Here is a 27316-nt window from a genome sequence, read left to right as displayed (position 1 = left end):
GGAGTTAGAGTTGCAGGGGGGTTGGAGCACACTGGCAGATCTCAGGGTGCCATGACTCCCTCTCCTGAACCACTAATCTCTCTCACCTCCCCTACCATCCATCACATTTATCTGCCTCCCCATAACACTCTCCCATCACTATAACCCTAACCCAATCTCCCCCTATTCTCCGACTCTTCCACTCCCCAACATTCCTTCCTTCCCAAGAAGCATTCACATCTATTTTTTTCCCCAAAAAGAATTCCTCTCAAAATGAAATTGTCACCCATGACTCACAAATGGCAACAATCTCCAGCCACTCTGACAGTCAAAAATCCTTTTTTCTTAGGTTGGGTGTTAGAGTTGCCAGGCATCCAGTTTTCAATCAGAACACCTGGTTGAAAAGGGATCTTGAAGGCTCCAGTCAGCACTGCTCACCAGGCCATTAAAAGTCATCAAAAGGCAGCACAGCAGGGATGGCAAGCTCCCTGCCCTGACTCCATGCAGCTCCCGGAAGTGGCCAGGTCTGTGATTCATCCAGTCATTAGTACTTCTCAGTTTAATAGTACAAGGCAGAAGAAGAAAACTGAATTTTTGAGAGAGTCCTGTAACTTGAGAACCCCTTGGTCAAATGATCCCCACTTTGGATGACTAATGCTGCCCCACACTCTTATGAGGCATATCACATTTCAAAGCAATCCAATTAACCACTCATATTTTACAGCACTTACAAGAATCAAGCTTAAAGCATCTAAAATGGCAGGAATGGGAACGCTCTAGATGTTTTTCTGTAGTGGCACATATGCAGTGTAAAAATGTATGTTCTCAATTTGGATCCCCCAAAGATTGAGTGGGTGCCATGCACTACTTTGGATAAAACAACAGAGACTATTCTGACCCACAACACATCCAGAGTTTGATTTAGCTTGGGAGGAGGGGAGGGACCCACCTAAAAACTGTTTAAAAAATGTTTTTTTCCCAGGGCTTATCTCCAGAACACCTAGCTCTCAACAAACTCCAAATTTGTGTTACTACCCTACCCTGCATCGTCCTGAGACACACCAAATTTCAACAGCAATCCAACTGTGTCTGTCAACTTTAGAGGACTTAGCAAGGCCTTTAAACAGATGTCTTGACACAACCTTAACTATAATGGCCGTGGGGCACCCTTTTAATACCAAATATCATTACAAACTTTAGTTCACATTATTTCCTTCAGAAAATCTGGTTTGAGATGTGTTCTTTGAGGCTTTCATTGTCTAAATGGAGTAGAGGAGAATGTACTGATTTTCTCTGCTATAGCTCTCTCTAATCATTAGTTCTTGGAGTAGCAGCGACATCAACTTCAGAAAGGAGTGGGGTGAGAGATCCTAACCTCGGAGGAGACTCTATTGACAAGATTGCAGTGGACACTGGCAGGTCCTGGTTCTATTGCCGCTTTAAGATAATATTACACTAATTGGATAGATTCTTAAGGAGCAGCAGTGTCTCTTTAGAAGGACTTCAAGAAACTTTATTTGCTCTGAATTTTGTTGCACTAATCTAATATAGCCTGCCTCCCTACATGAAGAGCACCACAACCAACTATACATTGCTGTACTAGTGCATTGTTATATCAATGTAGAATTCTACAGGGAAATTGTAAGTAAGCAGAATGTAGATACTCCATTGGAAGTTAGACAGGACACTGAGGATAATCTTCTTACTCTTGCAAAAAGCATTTTTCATGATTATTAGTGATCGGGACCTTGGATGCCTCCAGATACAGTGTGTCCACAAAAATCAGGTAGTGGTTCAGTATGGAAAAAGAAGGAAGAATAACTACTGAATCACCACCACTTATCTACTTATGCCCCATTTGTCACACAGCCCTCTTTGCCCATTTTTTGTACCATGCCCATTTGGGGCAGATCTATGGCCCCTTTGCCCTGCCAGTGGGGCATTACTGAGGTATGGTATTTGGCCCATAATTTCTAAGGTGCATATTCTGTGGTTCTTATTTGAGCAAGCCTCCCATTAACTTCCATGGGAGTCTTCAGCAACCTTCACTTGAGCAACTTAGCCCGAAAATTCTACACCCATACTCATCTGTAGTTTTATTTGTGCGCTGCAAGACAAAAATAACCCACTGCACATGGCCATTTATGTAACTGTAAAACAAACCAGGCAGATACAATATCGCTGGCTTTCCCTTTTGAATGGAGAAATTTGGGTTAATTCTGAACTCATTCCCACTGCAATGACTTCAGTGGAGTTACTCCCGATTGATATGGTGTAACTGAGATCAGAATCAAGCCCACAGAATGCATTTTGGTTCTTCGTCAGGCCCTTATATTTTACTTTATTCAAAATTAATTAATTTCAAATGTTAATTGAATAGATTCTTTAGCAATCACATCTGTTGACTTCAACCTGATGTCAGCATATTTTTTAATTATAACAATTTTTGTTTCTATCTTGAATCCAAGCTTTATTTTAACACTCTGTTGGGAGGTCTGTTTTATTTAAAGCTAGAGACTGCCACCTTGTGGATGAAGAAAAATGATGCCATATATTCTATACTGCATTCCTAAAACAAAGAAAAAAGTTACTAAGACTGAACTTATTAGAAGGATGTATTCACTGGTAAATCAGGAATAACTTCATTGAGGAGAATAAAGTTTACACCGGTACAAAACAAACAGTTAAGTGGTGACTTGATTACAGTTTGTAAGTACCTACATGGGGGAACAACAAATTTAATAGTGGCCTCTTTAGTGAAGCAGAGAAATGTACAACAGAATCCAATGGCTGGAAGTTGAAACTAGACAGTTTTAGACTGAATAGAAGGCATCGTTTTTTTAAAAAGGGTCATGGTGAATTCTCTATCACAGGCAATTTTTAACTCACAATTGGATATTGCTCTAGTTCAAACAGAAATTAATTCAAAGAAGTGCTATGGCCTGTGCTATACAGGAGGTCAGACTAGATGATCATAATGATCTCTTCTGGCCTTAGAATCTATGAAAATTGATGTAAATAAAGAAAAGCTTAGGCCAGATATCTGTAACGTCTGCATCAACATTCTACATGTACCAGTAAAAAAAGGAATGGACATTCCATAACTAGTCATTAGCTCACCCCAGGCTTTGATAGCTGATGCATCTACAGTAAGCAAGGGGAAAAAACAAAGCAGTTGATCAATTGAACTTTCTGCTATTATGCACGAAGGAAAATAATTTCCCATTCCCACTTAGAAATTAGCTTATTCTCTGAAGCACAAGAACTGCTCAGATGTCATTTTTAACACACAGCTTCTTTACATAAGTATTTAATAATGAACAGAAAATGCTAAAGGCTTCTGTTTGTTAAAATAAAAAAAGCAAGTACACGTCTACGTCAATATAATGCTACCTGATATAACATGAATTCGGGAGAGAGGGGGGCTGCGCACTCTGGTGGATCAAAGCAAATTCGATACAACGCGGTTTCACCTATAACACGGTACGATTTTTTGGCTCACGAGGAGAGCATTATATTGAGGTAGAGGTGTACTACCGAAGTGATCCTTTACTAAAGCAATACCTGATACAGCTATAACCCTATGTGAACAAGACTCACCATCCCAAAGCAGCCCCTTTGCAGCGAGATCCAACCTTGCGGCACTTCCACCTCATCGGTTTCCCCCAAACTGGTTCTGCCTACTCCTCCCATAGAGGTGATTTGATATTCAATCCCTTCCAGGGAAACAGAGTGCCTTGGTGTATGTCCAAAACCAACATTAAAACAAAAGAGTGTCTTCAGTCCCGCTGGGCTCAACCTTCAGACACCTTCCTTACCTGCAGGCTCCCAGTGGCAACAGCCTGTTTCACCGTCTAACCACCAGCTCCGGGCTCCAATCATCCATCTGGGTCAGAGCTACCCTCCTACAAGGACTCTGGCAGGTGATAATCCTCAGCTAGTTCCTAGCTTGAGTCCAGCTTCTTGCCTCACATCAGAGCAGCCTGTCTGTTATCCCCAGCATGCCTGCAACCAGGGCCGGCTCCAGGCACCAGCATGCCAAGCTGGTGCTTGGGGCGGCATTCTGCAAGGGGCGGCAGTCCCTGTTATTTTGCCCCCAAGCAGTGCGCCGAATTGCTGCCACAGAGGGCGGGGGCAGTCCGTGTGCCCTTAGGGTGGCAGGCGCGTTTCCGCAGTGAGGGCAATTCGGCCGCAGCTTCTATGTTTAGCTGTCCGGGGCGGCTTCAGCTAAACATAGAAGCTGCCACCGAATTGCCGCCTCTGCGGAAACGCGCCTGCCGCCCTAAGGGCACAGGAACTGCCGCACCCCCCCACACCCGCGGGGGCAATTCAGCGCACTGCTTGGGGCGGCAAAAACTGTAGAGCCGGCCCTGCCTGCAACCACTAAATTTTCTGCCTTTAAAGTCCTACCTCCTGCACAGGTGTAGCAGGGTGGGACTAATTGACTGGGTAGACAGGCCCTTAACGGGGCAGGACACTGTATACTAGGTTTTAAATGATAAATCCCAAATGACAAGCTCTGGTGTGTGAGAATATTTATAAGAGAGGGTTGTCAAAAATGTGCTCAGCTGTATCTCTGCCAGGGAGCCCAAGGAGATCTCAGGTTGTATTTAGGCAGAGAAATACATCCACAGAAAGCTCTGTGATCCGCTTTGAGCTTCAGTAGCAGTTGCAGATGCAATAGGTGAAGAGATGCCTCATATTCCTTCTATCTGCATCCTTTTAAAATAGAATAGCGGCTCCTGCCCTTCTACACAACTTGTGCTGGGTTTTAGGACCACCAGATCTTCATAGTCTTAAATCTTATGGCTCCTCCTATTGCTCACCCTCAAAAACTCCTGGCAGAGACCTCTCCTTGGCTTTCCGGGCAAAGAAGTTCTCATGTGGATTATAATGCAAGACATCTAGATTCATAGATGTGCTGAAATCCGTGCTGCTCTGACCCTTTGCTTCATTGAAATGGAAGAAAGACTCCTCTGTTTAGCTACCTACAATTGGCCATTTATGTGACCGTATGGCTCTGCAATACGCTATGAAAACTTTTTAAAGAGGAAATCTATAGATTTGAGGCCACTTACTCATGTTGAGGCATCACATTGACTCCAGTGAAGGGTTGCAAGAATGACCACTTAACAAGCTTAGGAAGTTATATTCTGTGCCATAATAAGGCAGATGATTCAAATGAAATGATTTTAATTGCAGTCAAGTTCCACAAGCAAGATCCCTCAACTAACACTGCTGTCACCTTGTTAAAAGCAATAAAACATGCTGTCCTTATCCCTAAGACCACACCACTCCCTCCCCCCTAAATTCTGACATTCACATTGAGGTGTCCTAGGAAATATTCACTGTTGCCATTCTTGACCAAGATGATTTGATCTCAAGCAGGGTGAGAAGTAACTTTGATGCTTAAATGCCATTCACTCATCTCTACCCTAAGCATGAATCTTTCTTTGAAATCGGCTGCCTAGGACTCATTTTTAACCTGCCACTGCACAAAAACAAACACAGCCCGCCTGTGCCATCAGAGCTGTTACAGAACTCAGCTGCTGCCTTTCGAAAAACCTGCTGAGGACTGATCACATTTCTTGTGCTTTTCAACTGGCTTCAGGGAAATGCAAAAGATATCCAGAGTGTGCTGTGCACCGCATCAGCACACTCTCACTTCAGAAGGATGAATTAATGTAAGGGACTGAAATGCTATGTGAGTAGGAGTCTGCAGTGCCAGGACAGCAGCAGGAAGCAGTGATGCAAAGACGAAGAAGGGTCTTTACAGCAAAATTGAATTTCAGATGAAGAAGTATATTTTCTCTTCCTGGAATAGGAGTATGATGATAGACTCTCTCTACTTCCAGTTGCTATAATTATATTTATTCTGAATGACAACTTGGAACAGAAAACTGACTTGTGCTGTGGCTGTGAGAAATTGACAAGCGGCGAAGTAATGAGCAAAGAAGCAATCTTCCTGATTCTGGAGAGTTCATAATTAGACATTTTTGCTGAAGTTCTTCAAGTTTGCAGGTTGCGATACCCAACTGTGAAGTGGGGTGCATTAATTCCCAGATTGTTGCATCACTAAGTTAATAGTTTGAATCTGGAAACTTATTATAAATCATGGGGAAATTACCTTTCTAATGACCTATGGCAAGACCTTCAACTTCTCATAATCTAGGAAGATTTCAAGGCTGACTGCTCAGTTCAGATATTCACAGTTCCCAGACTATATTAAAGGATGTAGTCGCATCATATCTTCTGAGCAGCAGATTTTCCATGTTCCTAGAAACATAAATGAATAGTGAATCAAACCCATCTTATCTGGGGTGAAATTTTCAAAAGCACACAAGTGGCTTAGGAACCTAAATTCCATTTTCAAATGGTACTTAGGAGCCCAAGTCTCATTGAAAGTCAATGGGATTTAGGTGCTCAAGTGCTTAAGGGCCAGATTTTTAAAAGGTATTAAGTGCATAAAGATGCAGATAGGTGCCTAATATGATTTTCAAAAGCACCTAGGCTCTATTTTAATGGTGTTGATCTCATTAAATACAAAAGGGGTCATGATTATCTAGTGAATGTTATCACTCTACAATGGTTTATTACCACACTTCATTGCATACTTATATTTATCACATTCTAAGACCTGTATGAGTTTTCAAAAACAGGAACTTAATACATACAGAAAATTTCTTCTAATACAAAAAAGTTTGTGGGTGGGTGTTTTAGTTAGTTCATTCCTAGGCTGAATTCTGCCCTCACATGTACATGTCCAATTCCACTGAAGACAATGTGGTTGCACACGTGTCAACAAAAGTGAAATCTGGCCCACTGTTGTCAAGACAGGGACATTAGCCCATGACACTGAAGTTCCATATACATTATGTACAATATAGAATATCAAGAAACATTCTATGTTGTCTGACAAAACCAAAATGATATTTCTCTAGCTTCCTGGTAGGCTTTCACATGACATTTTTCACAGGTACCCATGTTGCGTTCTTATAATACTGATCAGGTGCCAGGTTTATTCTCCGAACATTAAGCTCTGTTGCAAAAGTTCTTGCCCTTTGATAGAAGAAAAGAGACATCTCCCGATCCATAAGGAAATTGTGGTAGATTATTGCGAGTCTTGTGTAAATCGTCAACTGAGCCTTTTTGTTGCCCAAGTCCATGGCAGCTGCAAGTGCCAAATGATAATATCCTGCTGCATCAAAAGGATCCTGAAATAAAAAGGTATATACGTTATATTAAGATAGATACAAACCTGGCTTCTGAGCAGTAGTTTATTAGATATCAAAGCAAGAGATAATTTGGGTCCCAATCCTAAACGCTGTACTCAGGCAAAATTCAGGATTAGACATTTATGGCCAGATTTTGAAAAGTATTTAGCCTCCCTAAAGATGCGGATAGATGCCTAGTGAGATTTTTAAAACATCTAAGCAGGTTAGGCCCTGAACTCCCACTCTATCCCTTAGATAGCTATCAACCAGTCTCTTCTCTCCATATCTTTATTGAGATATTGCTGTATGGTCCATCCTTTTCTCTAATGCTTTCTCAGATATTTTACTTACCCAATCTATAGGTTATTCTACACAATAGAATTCAATTTCAACGCATCAGTATTACTTTTTTCTCTGTCTAATGTATGTAGAATTTTTTTTAAAATCTGTTTTGTGAATGTAGTGTTTGTGAAAAGTGCTGGATTGACAGCTGTGAAGACTGCAAACTTTGTTTATCCACAGAACAGACAGTGGAACCACCTTCCCCACACTGCACCATGACTATGCTTCAGTCCAGAACAAGGGGGACCACCTCTGGGGAGGAGGATGGCAGTTCAGGTTCCATGTTTATTTGGTCCCTGGTCTCTCTACCAAGAGCACCAATAGGTATGAGAGTTCACAAGCAGTATTCTAGAAAACTGTCCTTGATGAACTTGTACCAGGTACTAGAAAGCTCTCTAGTCCATTAAAAATGCACTGAGCTATCTAATCCCCACAGCTCTGAGCTATTCCACTCAAAATACATGGGTAGCAGGATTATCCAGGTGAAATGTCTGGGCTGACACATAAGATGATACAAACATATTTTCCACAGTTATTTGAGTACCTCATTCCATTCCTTATTCCATGCTGCCCCTCGCACTTGGGAGATGCTCCCTGTAAACATCCACAAAACTAATTCATTATCTTCCTTCAGACCTTCCTCAAAACTCTTTTTCCATGATGCCTACAAAACACTTAAAAATAGATCTGCTGCTGGCATGCTGAGACCACAGTCTATCGGGCTGACCAATATTATCTCATTGTGTCCTTGCATTCTCCCATCTGTCTGTCTGTATCCATTTGTTGCCTTTTCTCTCAAACTCAAATTGTAAGCTCTTTGGGGCAGAGACTTTGTTTTTGTTCTGTGTTTGTATAGGACACAACATAATGGGATCCTTGTCCACAACTACAGCTCCTACGTGCTACAGCAAAAATCAATCAAAAATATTTCTCACCTTTAGGTCATAGAATATAATGTCTCCTAGGATTAGATACACTTTCACATAATACATTGTTTCCTCATCAAATTCCAGAGGCGAGGAGCAAAGGGACAACGCTTTTAAATAAAAGTGTTCAGCAAGTTCACACTGACCCAGGCGATGATGGATAGTAGCCAGTCTGTGGTATGCTATTCGTTCATTTAGCTGATTTCCTAATGAAATAACATGTGAATCAGGATACAATCCAAGAGACAATGAGGAGAAAACACATTCCCTCACACTGGGATATGTGAGATGTTTTGCTTTAAATATTATTTCTGTTCTACTTTTCATTTTATTTAGTTCTGGAAATTAAACTTTATTCAATATAAAATCACTTTGCCCGACTAAACCCAAGGCCAAATACAGCAGTTCTGATTTCTAAGTAAGAATTGCTGAATCTAAGTAGTTAGAGGCAGCCACACACACCCACACACAAACACTGCAGTATGATTGCCTTTAAAATATTTGAAAATAAAAATGATAGCAACTGCTCTCTTTCTTCTTTTCCAGCCTATGGAAGATACATATTGATTCCTTTTTAGGTTTATGATTATATATTTGGGTGAGAGAGTGGGTATGTCACATGTCTTTGTGAGGACTCTAGCATCGAACAATGGTTTTCTTAGCACTGGTTGGATTATCTAATATTTTATGGTTGGTGGTACCATACCCCATATCAAAAGGAGATAATCTCTGTTAGTAAGAATGTAGTCAAGACCTGAGATCCTATCACTAGATGTGACTGAAATAGCCTTAATTTCAATAACAATTTCCATCAACAATTTTCACCAATCCCCCCACCCCACCAAAAAAAATTCTGATCAAAGATTTTGTTAAAAATTTCTGTCCTTTCAACTGGCTCTAGAGTTGAACAGTGATGTTTAACAATAGAAAAATGTTATGTTTCAGTAAGTTAGACATTACCAACATTTGGGGGGGGGAGTAACAAATTTTGACAAATACACACAAATTCTTTATTGATTTTTTTATCAGCTCTATTCACCACTGAAGAAAGGAAGGAGTCATAGATAGTGCCCCAGACAGCACTTTATGGCTACTTGTAATTAATTAGTATTAATCACTCCTTATGTGAAAGGAGGAGAGGAAGGATGATCCAGTGGTTGGGGCATTAGCCTGGGACTTGGCAGACCTGGATTCCACCTCTGCTCTACCACAAATTTTTTGTGCTACCTTGGGCAAGTCATTTAGTCTCTTTGTGCCTCAGTTCCCTACCTGTAAAATGGGGGTAATAGCACTTCCCTAACTCATAGATGTCTTTTGAGTATAAATACATTAAAGGTTTTGAGGCACTCAGATAATGGGGAACAAGAGACTTGTTAATTTTGCCTTGTGAATTTTCCATAAATACAGGAATCTAGCAGATTCAGGTACACAATAAGAACCATATCTTGTGTCTCATTATGTTAACAGATTGTTCCATACCCTCTGGTCAGCATGGAAGGTGCAACATGTCAGATCAAGTCTCCATTCCTCATATACAGTGAGAGAGACCTGGAGAGGGTTAATGCTAACAATTGCTAGATTTCAGATGGACTCATCTGGAAATTGCCCCCGAAACATGTAATATCAGATCACTATTTACAGTTCTGTGAGCTAATTAGAAAAACGTTAGGTAGAACATTACTGGACTAAGCTATGTTAAGAAATGTAACAAAAAACTAACAGAACTCAAGAACTGACACCTGTTCCAGCTAGAGGGGATCCAAAAACAGAAGTGAAAATGGTATTGGCTTCCTAGCACACAAAACCTTGGCAAGAAGCGTCATGAAATTCAAAGGAGGAAGTGACAACTCTTTTCTAGAATTCTGTCAATCAATAATCTGTGAATATTAGCTTTACCTAAATTCACACTAAGTGTGAGGGATACTTGTGCATATTCCAGACTGTCCTCATAATCCTGTAGATTTAACAGTAATTGCACTAGTTTGTTGCATAATCGGAGTTCTGCCTTTTTGTTTCCAGTCTTAATGGCAAGTGGAAGAGCCCTGTCCTGAAATAAGCACATGCATAAAGAGATCAGTTTGATTATTGCTGTAGCCCAGAAAATGTGTGTACTAATAAGAGCTATGGCCCATATTCTTCTCATGTTTAGCAAATTTTGTACTTTGTTTTATGCACACAGGGCCAAATCCCAGTTTTATCAAAGTCAAAGGTTGCTTTGCAATTTACTTCAGTGAAACCAGGGATTTGAGAGAATTCAGAGTAGTAATACAGAACAGCTTGTAAAGCTCTTTGGGGCGGGAAAAGTCTGTTTGGGCCTAGCACGTTGATGTCCATGACTGGGGCCGCTATGTGCCACCACAATACAAATAATAAGTAACAATCACTAACCCTGTAGAATGACACTGCTTTTTCCCTCTCCCAGGTACCATTGAAAAATATGTCTCCTGCAGCTTCAAACAATTCCACTCCTAAGTTTGGATCCCCATTACAAAGAGCAGCATCTTGAGCAACCTAGCAAGAAAAATGCACATTTCTGTTATAAAGAAATTTTTACTCATTCAGAACTAAAACCCCATAATGAAATACCATTGTATATGGGTTTTGGTACCTGCTGTACAGAATTATAAACATTAGAGACACAAGGTCTTCTTACATCATCTTATCTATCTCTTTTTCACTGTAGGGCTGTTCAGTCCAATATAGAGTATTCTTTAGTGCTGTAGCATACATACTCAATAGCTACAACATATACATTTTAACAGCTAATATAGATAGAAACAGTAGTTGAAAATTGGATATTTCAAAGAGTGAGGGTTTATAGTTCAGGTTTAAGTCTGTGGCCAAAGGCTCTAATTATGTGTCTGAGTGAGGTTTCCTTAAGGTGAACAAAGAATTTGTCCCTCTGTCTTGCTGCTAGGAAATAAATTTATGCCATTTCAGACACAGTGAAATGTCAGGACACACCTAATAAAATGAAGGAATGCTCCCATGTACAGGATACTCAGTTATTGATCCCGAAGGATATAATTTACAAGACATAGTGGGAAAAAGCATGTGCATGAAGCAAATTAAGTATTCCTACTGTGTCAATATTACAGCCATGTATATCGCAACAGTACAGCAGAACCTTGTTAATTCATTCAATGGCCACTGCAATGCAATGGTTCTTGCAAATGATTAAATTGTGTGAACAGGCAAACAAGAGATCATACACTAAAAAGAGAATGCAACACCAACTGCACTTTGTTAATTTATTTGACAAGAGTAGTTTCATTTTAATTATGATCACCATAAAACTGTACAGCAAGTCTAAGTAATTTGAGACTTTCACTCCAACAGTCTGCTCAGATGAAGTGCAGTATAAAGTGTGTGGATTAGTTTAGCGAAAATTAGTAAGACTGTAGTGTATTTTTTCTAAAAGGGGACAGTATTCTTGGTATCAGATTGTAAAGCTCTTTGGGGCATTCAAGAGGGGTGACTGAATGACTCACAAAGAATAGTATTCAATAAACACAGTCTCACTTTCTGCATATAGCGTGTCCATAGTCAAATTAGAGTTTCAAAGAAATCTCAATCATACACCTCTACCTCGATATAACGTGACCAGATATAACATGAATTCGGATTTAACGTGGTAAAGCAGTGCTCGGGGGGGGGGGGAGGGGTTTCAATATAACACGGTTTCACCTATAACGCGGTAAGATTTTTTGGCTCCTCAGGACAGCGTTAGATCAAGGCAGAGGTGTACTTTAAAATGAACTCCTTCCCAATGGGCTCATGCTCCTTTTTGTTCACTTTCTGCAAACATCTTAACAATAGAGTTTTACTACTCTTTTATTTAATTTCTATTTGTATTATGGTAGTTAGGGGCCTATTACGAACTCATAGTAAAAGACAATCCCAGCCTCCAAACAGTTTACAATCTAAATAGATAAGAGAAGGGCTACAAAAATGACCATGGAAGAGCTTCCATATAAGAAGAGATTAAAAACACCGGGACTGTTCAGATTAGAAAAGAGATGACTGAGGGGGAATATGATAAAGGTCTATAAAATCACAAATGATGTGGAGAAAGTGACTAAGGAAGTGTTTTTACCCCTTCACATTACACAAGAACCAGGGGTCACCCAATGAAATTAATAAGCAGTAGATTTAAACCAAAGAAAAGGAAGTACTTCTTCACATAATGCTCAGTCGACCCGTGGAACTCCTTGCCAAGGGATGTTGTGAAGGACAAACCTATAACTGGATTCACAATAGAATTAGATTGGTTTATGGAGAATCCACAGCTATTCAATGGCTATTAGCAAAGATGGTCAAGGATGCAACCCCATGCTTTGGGTGTTCCTAATCCTTTGACTGCCAGATGCTGGGACTAGATGACAGGGATGGATCACTCAATAATTGCTCCGTTCTGTCCATTCCCTCTGAAGCATCAGGCGTTGTCCAGGGTCAGAAGACAGGATACTGGGCTAGATGGACCATGGTCTGACCCAGTATGATCATTCTTATGTTCTTATGAGCAGAGTAGTCATTCCCCAGATTATGTTTCATAGCCAAACAGCAAATCACTAAAACCAGAATTTTGCATAGACGTGCTGATAGACCTTTAACAAAGCAGCTCAAATAATTCAAAACAAGAGCTCTTTTGGCTCATTATATTATACAGTTTCTCTTTTGCTGCATCACCCATAATAATCTCATCTATATCTCATTCATAATTTCTTCCCCCCAAGAGGCACAGTTATTTTAAAGCCTAGATAAATTTCAGCATACCTGAATATAAAGATCCACTAGCTCATTCTGCCTCAAAATATAATAGATCTTTCCTGCCTGAAGCCACGCATATGCCTCTTTCTCTTTCTTCTGAAGATCTATAAATATTCCAAGGCTTCTTTTGGTATATTCCAGAGCTGATCTGTAAGCCCTAGGAAAAAGTAGAAAAAGTAAATCCTAATAACTGAGTGCATATATATAAAAAACTTTGTGATGCATATCGTCCTTGTGTAATAAAAAGTGGGTCTACTATTTTCTGTCAGATTTCAAAATTTTCTTCTTTTCATGGTATAATATTTCCCAGATGTTTTTGGTAAATAACCAGCTTCTCACATTTTTCAACTCTTCAACTTTGGTTTTGTTTGATTCCTTCATCTCTTTGCTTTGTTCAATTCCCAGTATAGTAAAATAATATTTTAGGATAGTTTCTTCCAGATATGTTCTTTCTTGTGAACAGTATCAGAGATGGATTGAAATAACCTCTCCTTGGCCCTGAATCTGCTGTCATGATGGTTAGTTCCTACAGTCCTTGTCGTAGAGCATTTATGGTGCATAAACAAGTTATTTTCTTTCCAGACTGGTGCATTAAATCACAAAAAATAAACCTGTTTTCACTATATCACCTTGAGCTGGAATCTAAGCAAGGTTAGGCCTGATCAGTACCTGTGTGAGAGACCTCTGAAGAAAATCCAGATGCTCCTTAAGCTGATGTTACTACCTCAGTAGATGGCACTCTTCCCTTGGAGTCAGTGCTAGGACACTGCTCTTGAAAGAGGTCTTTCTGATGAGAGGTATAACTTAGATTCTGATCACTTGTGCTCATAAATATCAACATAACACTTTTCACTAGATGTGTAAGCCCTACTGATCTTTCTCAGGAATTCACCTGAATATGCTCAAATCACAGAAGCAGTCATCCAGTCATCCTGACCACATTCATTCCCCTGAACATACAGAATCAGCATATCAAATAACATATTAAGAACGACAATGAATCCTTAACACAAATTATTTCAAACCTCAAATAGGATCCCAAATATTAGCAATGCTCTAACAATACATACCTTGCTAATTAAATGATTTCTCAAGGAGTATAAAGACATGCTATAAACTGCATAGGGCTCCAATCCTGCAATCAAACCCACAGAGCAGATCCTCATCCTGTGAACTCAGTGGGACTCTGCCGAGGTACAAGGATCATCTGGCATGGATTCAATTGCAGGATCGGGGCCAAGCTGGTTTGAGTCCACAGCCATTAGTGCAGAACACTTCCAGGATTTAGACTCCATTTCAGCCAAAGTATTTCATACCTGGTATCTCATACCTTAGCAACAAGGATGACTCCACTTCCTTGGTGGCTAAAAAAATACAAGCCTGATTTTCAAAAGGTAGCCATAGGTTGGAAGGGTATTAAAACAAACAAAAAACTACCCACAAGAATTAGTGTGACCCTTCAAAGCTTTATCTTCATAATAGCAAAATGTTTTCTGTATAAGACAAATACACACTTTTTACTACTTCCTAGGGCTCCAATTATCCACAGACCTTCAGAATGCTGTTCCTAATATTGATGACTTTACAATTTAACATCACAGACTAGAGGTGGAGTAAAGGCCAAGAATCATAATTCAGTAATTTGCCAAATTCACATATGGGACCATCAAGGCTGAATCCCCACTCTGTCACTCCGAGTGCAGGAAGTGGGGGACCGCAAGAATTCTAAAAATTAATACTGGTCCCTTCAGGCTTGTATTAAACTCCCAAGGTTACAGCTTTTCTCTGACCTTGGCTTGGTAAATGCTGCCACCACCTAAATGCAACAAAAAAAAAACAAAAAAAACAAAAAAAACCCAACCCTTTGAACCCAGGAGCACTTGGGAATTCCTCCCTGTTGAGTACCCTCAAGCCCTTTCACTCACACACACACACACACCCCTCCAGGGAAGAGCTGAGAAAGAAAACAAAGGAAATTAGCTGTGGCCACCAGCTAATTAAACAACACATGCACAAACATCTTAGGACACAAGTCCAATCCTGTTCTTAAAAAAAGGAGGTAAATTTTATTAAAAACAAAAAGAAAGAAAATACATCTGGAACTTAGGCTTTTGCTAAATTTTAAAAGAGAAATTCAAAAAATTAAGCAATCAAAATAGCTTTCTTGGGGGTTCAGCTTAAAGGTTACAAGCAAACAAGAGCATCTGGGGTTAGCACAGAGATGATCCACAAAATTCCTGCTGCCCTGTCTCTTCAGCCCAGAGAGCAACAGACAAACGAAAGTTTTTCCCATTTTAAAAAGCGGTAGCCTTGCCACTGGCTCTTTTGATCAGCTGCCCACTCCTTTTCTTTTACCTGTGGGCTTGTTAACCCTTTACAGGTAAAGCAAGTAAAGAATAGCTACCAAGAGGAATTTTACAGCTAACTGGCTAGGTGGGTGTCTATCAAAGGGAGCTACTCCCCCCCACCCCTTCATTTATCACAGAGCCATTTGGGACTAAGGATCCCAGGTGACATGAAATCCACATATTAAAACACACACAAAAGAATCAGCCTCTTCAATTGGTTAAAATCGAACTAATCTATGGATTTTAACTGTCTCCTTATTCTACTCCAGCTCCTCCTAAGGGTTTGCCCAGAGTTTACTGTCATTAAGCATCATACAGCAGTTGTTAATGACATTATCAAAATCAGCCACTTGAACTTCAGCCCCTATAGCTAATTAAAATAACTGCTTGATCACTGTGAATCAGACCTGGACTGAGGCTCATCTTCTGTAAAGCAGATCAAGTCCTCACATGATTGCATTACAGTACTGAATTTATCAACAACAGTCTTAAAAAGTCAAGTATGTACAAGGTTGAGCTGAGTCCAATACAGTGGCTTTGAGAGTATATCCCCAAAACTTGAAAAACCTTCTTGACCAAGCTTGGTTTAAAGCATTCTAGAGTCTCAAATAAATGACCCCCAATTAATCGGAGATAAAATAGCCCTAATCAGAGGAATCAAAATGGAGGGGAAAAAACATCCAGACAATGCATCCAGCACAGATCTCAAAAATCACTGAACAATTGCTCAGCAAGGCTCTCTCTTCTTCCCAGCCCCTGGGTAAGACACTTTTAATTATTATAGCTGTAGATCAACTCTTGCAGTCAGCTCCTTTGTTTTTTCTTTAGTTAAACCAAATGAATATTACTCCTGAGGGAATTCTGCACCACAGCCCAATGCAGAATTTTGCAGAAATTAACATTTCCTTTCTCCCACAGAAATGGACTGCAATGCTGCTAGCCACCATGAGGGGCCACTGGACACGGCAAAGCCCAGCTTGCACATAAAAGACACTGCTGAGGGGAGGGAGAGGGAGCTAGATCAGTGGTTTTCAAACTGTGGGTCGCAACCCAGTATTGGGTTGCGGAATGCAAGGCACTGGGTCGCGGCGGCTCTAGTCAGCACCACCTGCTGGGCCGATAAAAGTCCCATCGGTGGTGCTGCCTGGCTAAGGCAGGCTAGTTCCTACCTGTTCTGACACCCCAGCTGTGCCCCAGAAGTGGCCAGCAGCAGGTGCCCTAGGTAAGCCCACACCCCAATCCCCTGCCCCCCAAACCCAGAGCCCCTTCCTGCACCCCAAGCCTCTCATCCCAGCCCAGAGCCTCCTCCCACACCCTGAACCCCTCATTCCTGGCCCCATCCCACAGCCTTCACCCCTGCACCCCAACCCTCTGCCCCAGACCTGAGCTTCTCCCACACCCCAAACACCTCATCTCCAGCTCCGTTGGGTGGCGGACATCAACAATTTTCTTCAACTGGGTCAACAGAAAAAAAGTTTGAAAACCACTGAGTTAGAGGATTCCTGGCAGCTGCAGTTCCCAGCATGCCCTGAGGGAAGGAGAGGGTGGCACTCAGGAAACTCTATGTAAGCCTGGGACCAAGCATCAGGCTGTTTCTCCCTCTGGATCCCTGGGCTCAGGGCGGGGGAGGGGGGAGAAGGAGGAGGAGGATGGGTGTCTGCGCAAGGGGGAACCTTGCAGCTGGTCTCGAGGGGGGGTATTGGCTAGGGGAGCCCCCGCAAATGAACACTGGTGGGGAGAGGGTTGTGGGTGTCTGTCCCCCTGGCTGGGCTCTGGGCAGGGGTGGGGAAGGGGGCAGAGAAACAGGAACTGGGTTGTCATAGGGGTTTCTTTAACTCTCTGTCCTGGGGAAATTTGTGTGTCCCCATTATTGTTACAGACATACTTGCTGATTGGTATTTTGAAATAAATTACCACAATAATTGACACTGGCATGATTATGTAGTGTTATTTTAACAAATAAAATTTGCAGAATTTTAAAATATTGTGCACTGAATTTTTAATATTTTGGTGCAGAATTTTTAATATTTTGGCACAGACTGTCCCCAGGAAAAGAATGAGAAGCTCCTGGAAATGGAAGCTATAAACCTGACACTATGCAAGTGTCCACACATTTTATCTATTCATGTCAGTTCTGACCAGCCATGCCTTCTAGGAATTGAGGCTTTCCTTGGTACAGGCAGCTAATTGCACTATGTTTTGCTGTGGTTTTATGATGTGGAACCTTCACATATACTCAGAACCAAATACACCTGGCCAGGTGCTGTGGAGATACAGAGGTAGGTGGGGAGAGGAATCAGTCTGCAGAGGCCACAGAGCAGCCGTGTAGACACTCTGCAGTAGTTATTTTTTCCCCAGTGACTGATGTGGAGCACTTACATGGCCTCTCTCTCAGAAGAGAACGTGAGGATCCTCACAGAGACAGATCCTTAGCTCAGCCCCTGGCTTGCCCACACTCACCTCTCTCCTGGCTCCTCTGTGGTACTACCTAGGAGATATATGTGTCAGAGGACTGTCCTTTGCCAGGGCTGCATGCCTCACTTGGATCCAGCCTCCCACACTTGCACAGTGGAACTATGCTAGTTCTGCTGCTCAAAGACCATCAACATCCACAGAGAAGGGGACAGGATTTGCCCCTAAATAAAATAGTTTTTCTATATGTCCTCTTGCAATTAGGCTGGTAACATTACACTCATTTCACTAGGGATGCAGGCCTGATACAAACCCAGGAAGTGTAATAACCCACTCTATTGGTGGCATCTGATTTCAAGTCTCAGGAAACCGGAGCACCAGAATCACTAATGCAGACAATAAAGTGAGGAGTTTGATCCTGATGTCCTGTGGTCAACACCCAGAGTGATGTACTCTGAACAAAGACGCTCCAAGCACAGCTGCATCTAAAAAGTATTTGAATCACTTCTGACTGGCAGTATGGAACTTTGCAGGTGTCCCCAGTATACAAGTAAAACCACAGACAGGCAGAGTATTATAACAGAAGGATCGATAACTTTTGTTAACATCGGTCACAGCAAGGACACCAATGGGGCAAATTTTCAGAAGAGTTCAGTTTGTGGAGGGCTGCTGAGAATGGCCCCTACAGTGAGTGTTGAGCACTGGAAAAATCTGGCCTGGAGGTCATTTGAAAATCTGCACCAATTATACTCTCAGCTGTGAAGGCAGACTGTGCAATTCCAGGCTAAGACACATTGACAGAACAGTGTAGGAGAAGATTGTACTGCCATTGCCAATACCCTGCCTGCTGACCTTACCCTCCAGAGCTAAATCTTTTCAGGAGTACCAAAAAAAAAAATCAGTCGTTTCAATAGACCTCACCTTTCAGTGCCTAAAGAGAGATACAACTGACTGATTGTTTCCAAAATTTGTCCTTCCAAAACTTTGTCTGACATTTTCCTAGCCAAGGATAGTTGATATTCATTGTAAATGACACACTGAGCTTCATCTGGAACAACTGTAGTGTAGAATTGACACAGCAACTGAACAGCTTGGAGCTGACCTGGGAAAACAGATTAGGAAATAGAAATGAATACTCAACATGAATCTTTATTTTAAACAAAAATGAAATGAGGCTTAAGTGAACTCACTCCTATTGCTGTAATCCGGAATTGCTGGAACATTGTCAGACATATCTTTTTCAGACATTGCCCCTCCACTGCCACATCCCCCCTCTGCCTTAACTAGTGTAGGCTGGAGATGACCTCATGCTTTGTGTCAGGAATAAAAGGTGCTAAAAGCATTGTTCTTTCTGCATCTCCTGCCTGCCGGTCAGTGAAGTGTCATTCAGAAAGACCAACAGTGTAGCTGTTCTTGCCACCAGGTAGATCAAGTAAGTGAAAAACTTTCCTTCATTTTTACAATTTAAAATTAAAATGGATGTCCTCCATGTTTACTACACAGTTCATTTCCACTCCAGATACTGCTGGGCACACAGGCATTTTTCATTTACTTTTATTTTTTAACTAGTTTCTTTCTGTCAACATTTTCATTTTCTACATAATTTCCGACAACCCTAAAAAGTATTCAAAGAGCAAGGACTTTGCCTCAGTTACTTCTCTTTGCCAAATAGCATGTGATCATATCATTAAAGATGGTCTCATAATGCATACACACAAAGGGACCTGAATTGAAGTAACCTGTGAGACCTTAATTCTGGCATTTCTGAATGCCTGATTTTGCAACCTATCAATTGAAGGTATGATCCTCATTACCATAGCACCTGAGCTCCTTGCAATCTTTAATGTTTTTATCCTCACAATACCCCTGTGAGGTAGGGTATTATGATCATGGCCTACAAACAGAGAAGTTAGATAAAAACATATAGTACTCTGTCTGGAAGGTTGCAATATAACATTGTTTTATTTCTTACTCTCCAGAACTTTAACACACAAGAACTAAAAAACAGAGAGAGAAAGCACGGTTCCATATGTAGACAGGCACAACTCACTCCACCTTAATCTAGGCTAGCTCTCTGCAGACTGATAGCTGAAAGACACAGATTACATGCTTTCCTACAGAGACCCTAGCCTGCAAGCAAGACTAGGAAAAACTCCTGAGATTTAAAGTGATATCTTATCATTTTAACACAGTTTTCAATATACCACATAGGTAAATACTATTTCCCACTATTTCCCCCCCATTTCACAGTTGGCAAACTGAGACACAGAGAGGCTAAGTGACTTCTCCAGGGTCACACAGGGTCTGTGACAGGGCAGGGAAGTGAAATCATATCTTCTGAGTCAGCCTAGTGCCCAACAACTGGACCACTCTCCCTTTCTCCTCTGCTCTCTCACATGCATGCTTGCAGTGTAATCACAGGATTTCTGGGTTTTGAGTCACTCATGTAATTGTCACATCAACTGCAAATAATATTGCTTAAGGAGGAGCTGGAATGTAATAGATAGCAAACATCCCCAAACTCCCAGGGTACAGTAAAATATATTTGAAAAACAAATGTACTTACTTTCCAAATGATTTGTTTCCATTGCCACCAATAATGCCCATTCATAATAAAATCGCCCTCTTTTCTTATGAGTTCCATTAGCATAATAACGTCCCAGTTGGAGGAGGACTTGAGTAAAATTGTGACCACAATCCAAGCTTGGAAGTCCAGAGAATAGCTTTACTGCTTTGACATAGTAGTGCTCTGCCAAACAATTGGCTGCTAAATGCAGGCAGAGAGTTCCAAAATTAGCCAGAACTACAGCATGGTTGTGTACCATATCAGCCTCTTCTGAAACGTGCAGAGCTTTGTAGTAACTCACAGCAGCTTCTTTTGTGTTGTTGGTTCGTTTCAAAGCAATGGCAGTCATATTATAAATAACACCTAACTGCTGAGGACTACTCAATGAAGAGTCTATTATGGTATTTAAGATGGCCAAAGCTACAGCATTTTGCCTGTGAAGAATATATAACCAAGCAAGTGAAACGAAATGGTTAATAGTTTCTCCAGCATGGGCAGAAGTATCGAAATGCAGTACTTTCTCCATATAAACAATGGCTTCTCCATACAGTCTGTGATGACTGTACAGTTCCGATAAGCTAAGATAAATTGTGCTGCACAGTTTTTGTTGCTCATTGGTAAACGCTGAGGAAAGTGCCTGTCTGAGATAAGGTGCAATTTGGGATGGGAGCATTTGCCCAGCTTTCCTCAGCCTATGGAGTTTGGGAGCATTTTTGGTGACTAAATCAATGCTTCTCAAAGAGTCCATTAGAGTATATGATCCCTGGGAAGAGGCGATCTTTATGCAACTTAGCACAATGTGTGGCAAGCATTTTTGACTGTAGGACTCACCTAGTTTAAAATAGCAGTCGGCTGACAGCGAGCTCTTCTGTAAATCCAAGTCATTATTCAAAAGCTGCAGCCTTTCTAGGAATGGTAGTGCCTCTTCATATTGTTTAAGTTTTGTGTAATGCTTTGACAATAGGAAGCATGCTCTGGCTTCTGCATGCTTGCTCTGACTCAGTACTGTCCTCTTTAAAGCGTACCTTAGTATGTCTGACTCCATGTCAGTGCTACAGATGTAGTTGGGAATTCCCATGAGCAGAGAAGTAACCTTGTCAAAAATATGAGCACATTTTTCTTTGTTCTTCTGTTTCAAGTAGATGACTGTTAGATTTGTATAAAGAGCAACTACAAGATACAGGTCACTAAAACTTCCTCTTATAGCTCCTAAGGCTTCTTCAAAATAAACACGAGCTTGGGAAAATTTAAGCTTTCTAATACTCAGTCTACCCAAGAGAAAGCATAGCCTTGTTAGGGCCCAAGGCAGATTTGCTTTCTTTGCTGCCTCCCTCGCCAGTCCAAAATAGTCAACCAGTTCTTCTTCACCAGTGTAGCCATAAAATGTGGTGTTAAGAAACGGGAAGGAGAAGTCATACAGGTTTTTGAAGTGCACCTCATACTCTTTACTGTTTAAGAACAACAATAATGACTCAAAGACCCCAGACCCTTGATCTTCGTCATCTTGTTGCATGCAGAAATGTGGCTCTTCAGCCAAGGCACAGGTCTGCTGATTTGAAGAACTAGGAAAATCGTTTCCTTGACTAGATGTCCCATTCAACTGGAGCTGGAAATCTTTACATTTCATAAGGGATTCTTTTACCATCTCCCTGATTCTATTGGAGTCTGTATTAGATGAGGGATGTGGCATTTCTGCAATTCAAAAGCAAGTTAGAGATCCAACTAAATACATGAATATAGACAGATTTATGGGGCAGGAAATTCAAGCAAAATTAATAGACAAACAATGGTGTAAAGAAAACACAAATAGAGCTTTCATTTTCTCTTGAGAAGACATTTAATGTTTATACTCTTCAATGAAACAGAATACTTGTGTGAAGGTTATAAATACAGCTAGTGGGGAAATGGGTGTTTTCCCCCATTGAAAATTTTGACTTAAAAAAAAAACAACCCTTTTCCCCTCCAAGTTTTGGTTGCTAAAAACTGCCACAAATTGAAATAAATTTGAGGCAAAAACTGCCAAAAACTTTCTTTCAAAATAAAATAAACTGAAATCAGTTTGGGCTTTTTTTTGTTTGTTTTCTGACAAAAAATATATAATGTTCAAGAAAAGAAAACACTCTACAAAAATTTTCATTTAGTTGAAAACCCAATTTTTCAACTAAAAAAAATTAATAGAAATTTTCCAACCAACCCTAGTCATAAAAAGCCATCCTAATAACTGTAATGACACTGTGTTATCTCTTTGTTTCTCTGAGCATAGGACTATGCTGGGAAGATTAAAGATGTAGCAGGTCTATAGCCTCAGTGATGAACCTTTTTCAATTAATGAAAAATGAGTCTAGAATGAGTCATATCTGTGCTGTGTTTGGCACAATTGCAAATAAGAAGCAAATCCTGCTTCCTTCCACCCTCCAGCAATGGAACTAGCATGGTTCAGGGGGATTGGGACTGGGGGAGCAATGTGCAGGATTTGGTAGGCCACTTGGGATATGCAATTCCCCTGGTCAGAGGACAGCCCAGCTTTGCAAGGACTCCCCTGCATGGTGCATACAGAGAAGTTTGGAAAGGGGCTAAAGGATGCTATAATAAGTCCTTCTGTCACTCATCTCACCTACTGGAAGGTTCTCTAAGGCCACAGAAGCCTATTACTGCCATATGACCTCCAACCTAGGGGAAAGATTCCTCTCCCAGTCTATCAGCCAGATCCTCAGCTGGTATAAATTGACTTTAATGGAGCTACATAATTTACACCAATTGATGACTGGTCCTTCTCAATCTAGGTTCTCCTACTGCTGCCATCACTGTGACATCTGAATGCCTTATACATTTATTAAAGGGAACACAAGTTATCTGTATCTCTCTCCTTCCCCAATTCTCTGAAGGCTTCTTTCTCCACATTTTGCAGATCTCACTAGTTCTCAGCCCAGGTAGTTGGGGTTAGCACAGGGGAGAGGAATTGCCCATAGACTTTGTCAATTAGGAAAAGAACAATTGAATATCAATAAGAGTTTATGAGGGCAGCACATTTAAAAAGTTCTGTGAACTCCCACAGAACTCCATCCCCAAAACTAACCAGCAGGATTCACATTTTATATTTAGAATGTAAGCTTGTAAGAGCAGGGACCATCTCATTGTTTTGTGTGTGTTCAGTGCTTAGCACAACTGAACCCTGATCCAAGACATAGGACCCAGATGCAACAGCAATACAAATAGTAATATTGAATGACAACAAAACATCAGGAAAAACACTCATGAGATGATCACACCCTAAGAGCATGAAAGTGTTTGTAACAGATTCTGAACACTTCCTGGGTGTCACATAACACATTCTGCCTTCCTAGCCAGAGAAATTCACAGCAGGACTGCATGGCAAGGGAAAAGGGAGGTCTGAAAAGGAGTATAACACAACAATAGGGATCCACAAAACCTTTATGTGAACAGATACAGAAGAGGGGGAAAAAAATCATACCAAACAGAAACAACAATTTTAAAATGTGAAAACCTATTAATTTTCCTACAATAAGATCAGAAACAAAGACCTACGATGATCAAAAATAATATAAAATATATTATTTTACCTTGTTCTTGAGGGTTCTGAAATTCTAATTCTTCTAATCTGTCTAAAAGAAAATGAAAATAGCACCAGTAATTATACCCTGTCTTTTCTCTAGCAGGACTATTTAATCCTTTCTACCTACAGGATTTCAGGTATGTTATGGATGTTAAAAAGAATGGATCATGGATATAAACTTTTAAAAATTAACAAAAAGCTTAGTTCAATGGTGAGCTACTCCTATGTTTATGATTCACTTCTTCTACACTATTACAATCATTCATGTTCATTGCACAACTTGTAATATTTAAGAGTAATTGTACCTCTGCCTGAACATATGGCAGTGTACAGCTATAAATGTAAAAGTGACCTGGAGTTAATGCAGGTGGCTGCTGCATTACACAATATCTAAATTAATCTATTGGTAATATTATAATATATTTTTGGTATCTATGACTGGACAGTATAAAAATATAAAGTTCTCCCCTAGAATGCAGTATAACCCCCAAACCACTATGTTATAGCATTAACACATTATAACCCATAGATTTTCTAAAAGCCATATTCGTGATCCAGATTTAAATACTATGTGTGTTTAGCAAAGCACATCTAAAGAAGAGCTAAGAATGGTCATATTATGTAGACCAGACCATCAAATCTTCCCCAAAGGATTTCTAATCAATTGCAAAGAACCTCCACAACTGGTAATGGTATCTGGCTCCTTAACAAGCTCTGGCTTATGTCAATTGCTGTGGGATAATTTGTTTGATTGGATATTCTTCTATTGATGTTTCTGATTAAATTCAGTTACTCACATTATAATGAACAAGTTCACTGTCTTTCACATGCTAAATGCAAAATAAAGCTGCTAAGAGCGAAGGAAATGGCAGAAAGTCCAAAATATAGACTCATGGAGCTGTCAAGTTAAAGCAGGTTTGAAACTTCTTTATTTTAGAAGCTATTTAAAATGACATGTTGAACTAATTAATGGTTTTACATTGGTACTTGCAGTATTTGCTTTGTTGTATATTCCTTATGATTCTTTTGTGCATAACTGCCATAATATTGTGTGTGTGTGTGTGTGTGTAAGTAAAAGTAACTATATACCATGGTCATGGACTCTGTAATAACAACAGTGTTGGAGAGGCTGCAGGAGCTCCACACTATCCAAACCAGGTCCCGTTGCTGAAGGCTCTGTGGATACCAGGAACAGCAGGCTGCTACTGAAGAAAAGCCTCCAGATCACTGTCAGGGAGAACCTCTCCTTCCTCTCCACCCTATGAGTCCATAAACAGGCCCTGTTTTGACTTTGGAAGGACAGAGGCTGAGGTACGAAGTGACCCAGGGAGCAGACTTGGTGGCGTCCACCCCCAGGCTGTATATCCGACCTGCCAGTCACGGGCCCCAGTGGAGCAGGGAGAGCCTGGGTTCCCCTACTACCAGCTCCACAGGCTCCCAACACTGGATAATACCAGTGGACTCGGATGCAACAAGCCTCCCCCTCCCCCAACACACTACAAGACGTGTTCTCATGGCTCTTCTCTAAAACTTCTCCAATTTATCAACCTTCTTTCAGAACTGGACACAGTATTCAAGCAGTGGTTGCACCAGTGACAAATGCAGAGGTAAAATAACCTCTACTCCTACTTGAGATTCCCCTGTTTATGTATCGGAGGATTGCATCAGCCCTTTTGGCCACCGCATCGCACCAGGAGGTCATGTTCAACCACTTATCCACCACCACCTCCAAATCTTTTCTAAAGTCATTGCTTCCCAGGATAGAGTCCCCCATCTTGTCAGTATGGCCTACAATTTTTGTTCCTAGCAAAGTGGGAGGAGAATGGCCCCCTATTGTTTCTATCTGTGTATGGACAAGTGAGAGGGCTTTTATAATGATAATGACTTTACATAAAAAATGCCAGTGCTATGAGAAAGAGAATGTTATTTCTTTGAACTGACAGATTATAGCTATTTTTCTACACTTTGAGAGCTCATTCAAGCATAGAGGTGTGTGTTTGCATTAGTATTCGACCTTAACTGAGAACAAATACAATACAGTATTTGGCTGTATGTATTGCATCTTTTATAATGCAGCATCCTATAACATTTTAAAGCTGCAAGGTCGATTTAACTGTGAAACTGTTTCTTGGGGGCATGTTGGAGCCACATTGTTTGAGTCACTCAAAAGTAGACAAAAAAGAATGGGCGAAGACTTTGCAGTGACAGTCTTGCGTCAGCAGGAGACTTGTGTAGATGATCTAAACGGACTTTCCATATGAAATTTCTATGATATAAATGCACCTGTCAATAAAATTCAAAATGCCTATAAATGGGGAAAAACGTCTCATTGAGATATAGAAAGAATCAATAAAAATAACTGAGGAGTAATGGGAACTACACATGCATCCTGAGGAGAGAATCCATCCCTCAAAGAATAGAACCTATCCTTACCTACTCTATACACAGTGCAAACTTCTGTGTTTGACGTTTGCTTCAATAAATGCACCACATCCTCTTCCATAACATTTCTTTCATTTGCAAAAAAAGTTCTCTCTTCCTCATCAAGAAAATCCAGATTTTGTCGTCTACAAAAGGGAATAGTGAGTTTGAATAACAGCTATTATCACATTTCTTATATCTTATTCCTTTGCATTATTAGCATATTTGGCTTATGCAGCACACAGACATAACGTGCACCGTGTCCCCCTTTATTAGCTTGCCCGCTAGATGATGTCATCCTACTACTGCCACCAGTTAAATGACTAACTCTTTTAGTCCAAGGGTCATAGGTCTGAGCTGCAGAGCTGAAGATCCCAGGTTTAAACCCTGCTAACAAACCATCCCAGGTTTATTATAATTTGTGCTTGTTACAGGAAATGATGGAAATCTTTGCATTATCACAGAATCAATTGTTGTGTGTACAAAATTGATAATGATAACTGTGCATGCAAATGTGTATTGATAATGCAAAATTGTGCATGCTGGTAATCCCTTATCAAGCCCATCAAAGGAAGTTTTATCAATATTCCTGTATCATGGTAGCATTTTATTACAACAGTCATTCATTGTGGTAAGATTGCTGGAAAAGCAATATCATGATACAGGCAATCTTTAAGGGACAAATTTTCAAATGGGCCTCAAAAGTTGCACCTGCAAGTTTTATAAGCATACTGTTTCCATGTGCAAACCCTCCATACGTTTGA

General features: G+C 40.6%; 1 protein-coding gene across 5 annotated transcripts in view; it reads right to left on the bottom strand.

The window, feature by feature from the left end:
- Positions 1-6404: 6404 nt before the first annotated feature.
- SH3TC1 (SH3 domain and tetratricopeptide repeats 1) overlaps positions 6405-27316 on the bottom strand; it is a 57701-nt gene continuing 36789 nt past the window's right edge. For 4 of the 5 annotated variants that reach the window (XM_039542409.1, XM_039542407.1, XM_039542406.1 and 1 more), the window contains 9 exons: positions 26565-26698; positions 24139-24180; positions 20558-22249; positions 18913-19093; positions 13238-13388; positions 10850-10972; positions 10358-10508; positions 8471-8667; positions 6405-7193 (listed from right to left, as the gene is read on the bottom strand). In XM_039542409.1, coding sequence (XP_039398343.1) covers positions 6936-7193; positions 8471-8667; positions 10358-10508; positions 10850-10972; positions 13238-13388; positions 18913-19093; positions 20558-22249; positions 24139-24180; positions 26565-26698 — 2929 coding nt within the window. In that variant the 3' untranslated portion in view covers positions 6405-6935. The remainder of the gene's footprint in view (positions 7194-8470; positions 8668-10357; positions 10509-10849; positions 10973-13237; positions 13389-18912; positions 19094-20557; positions 22250-24138; positions 24181-26564; positions 26699-27316) is intronic. The other variant, XM_039542405.1, reaches the window with a different exon arrangement.

This window comes from Mauremys reevesii, linkage group 5, assembly GCF_016161935.1.
Source record: "Mauremys reevesii isolate NIE-2019 linkage group 5, ASM1616193v1, whole genome shotgun sequence".
In the NCBI taxonomy this organism is placed as follows: domain Eukaryota; kingdom Metazoa; phylum Chordata; order Testudines; family Geoemydidae; genus Mauremys; species Mauremys reevesii.
The sequence above is the reverse complement of the archived record's forward strand: the minus strand, read 5'-3'. Positions and strand labels throughout refer to the sequence as shown.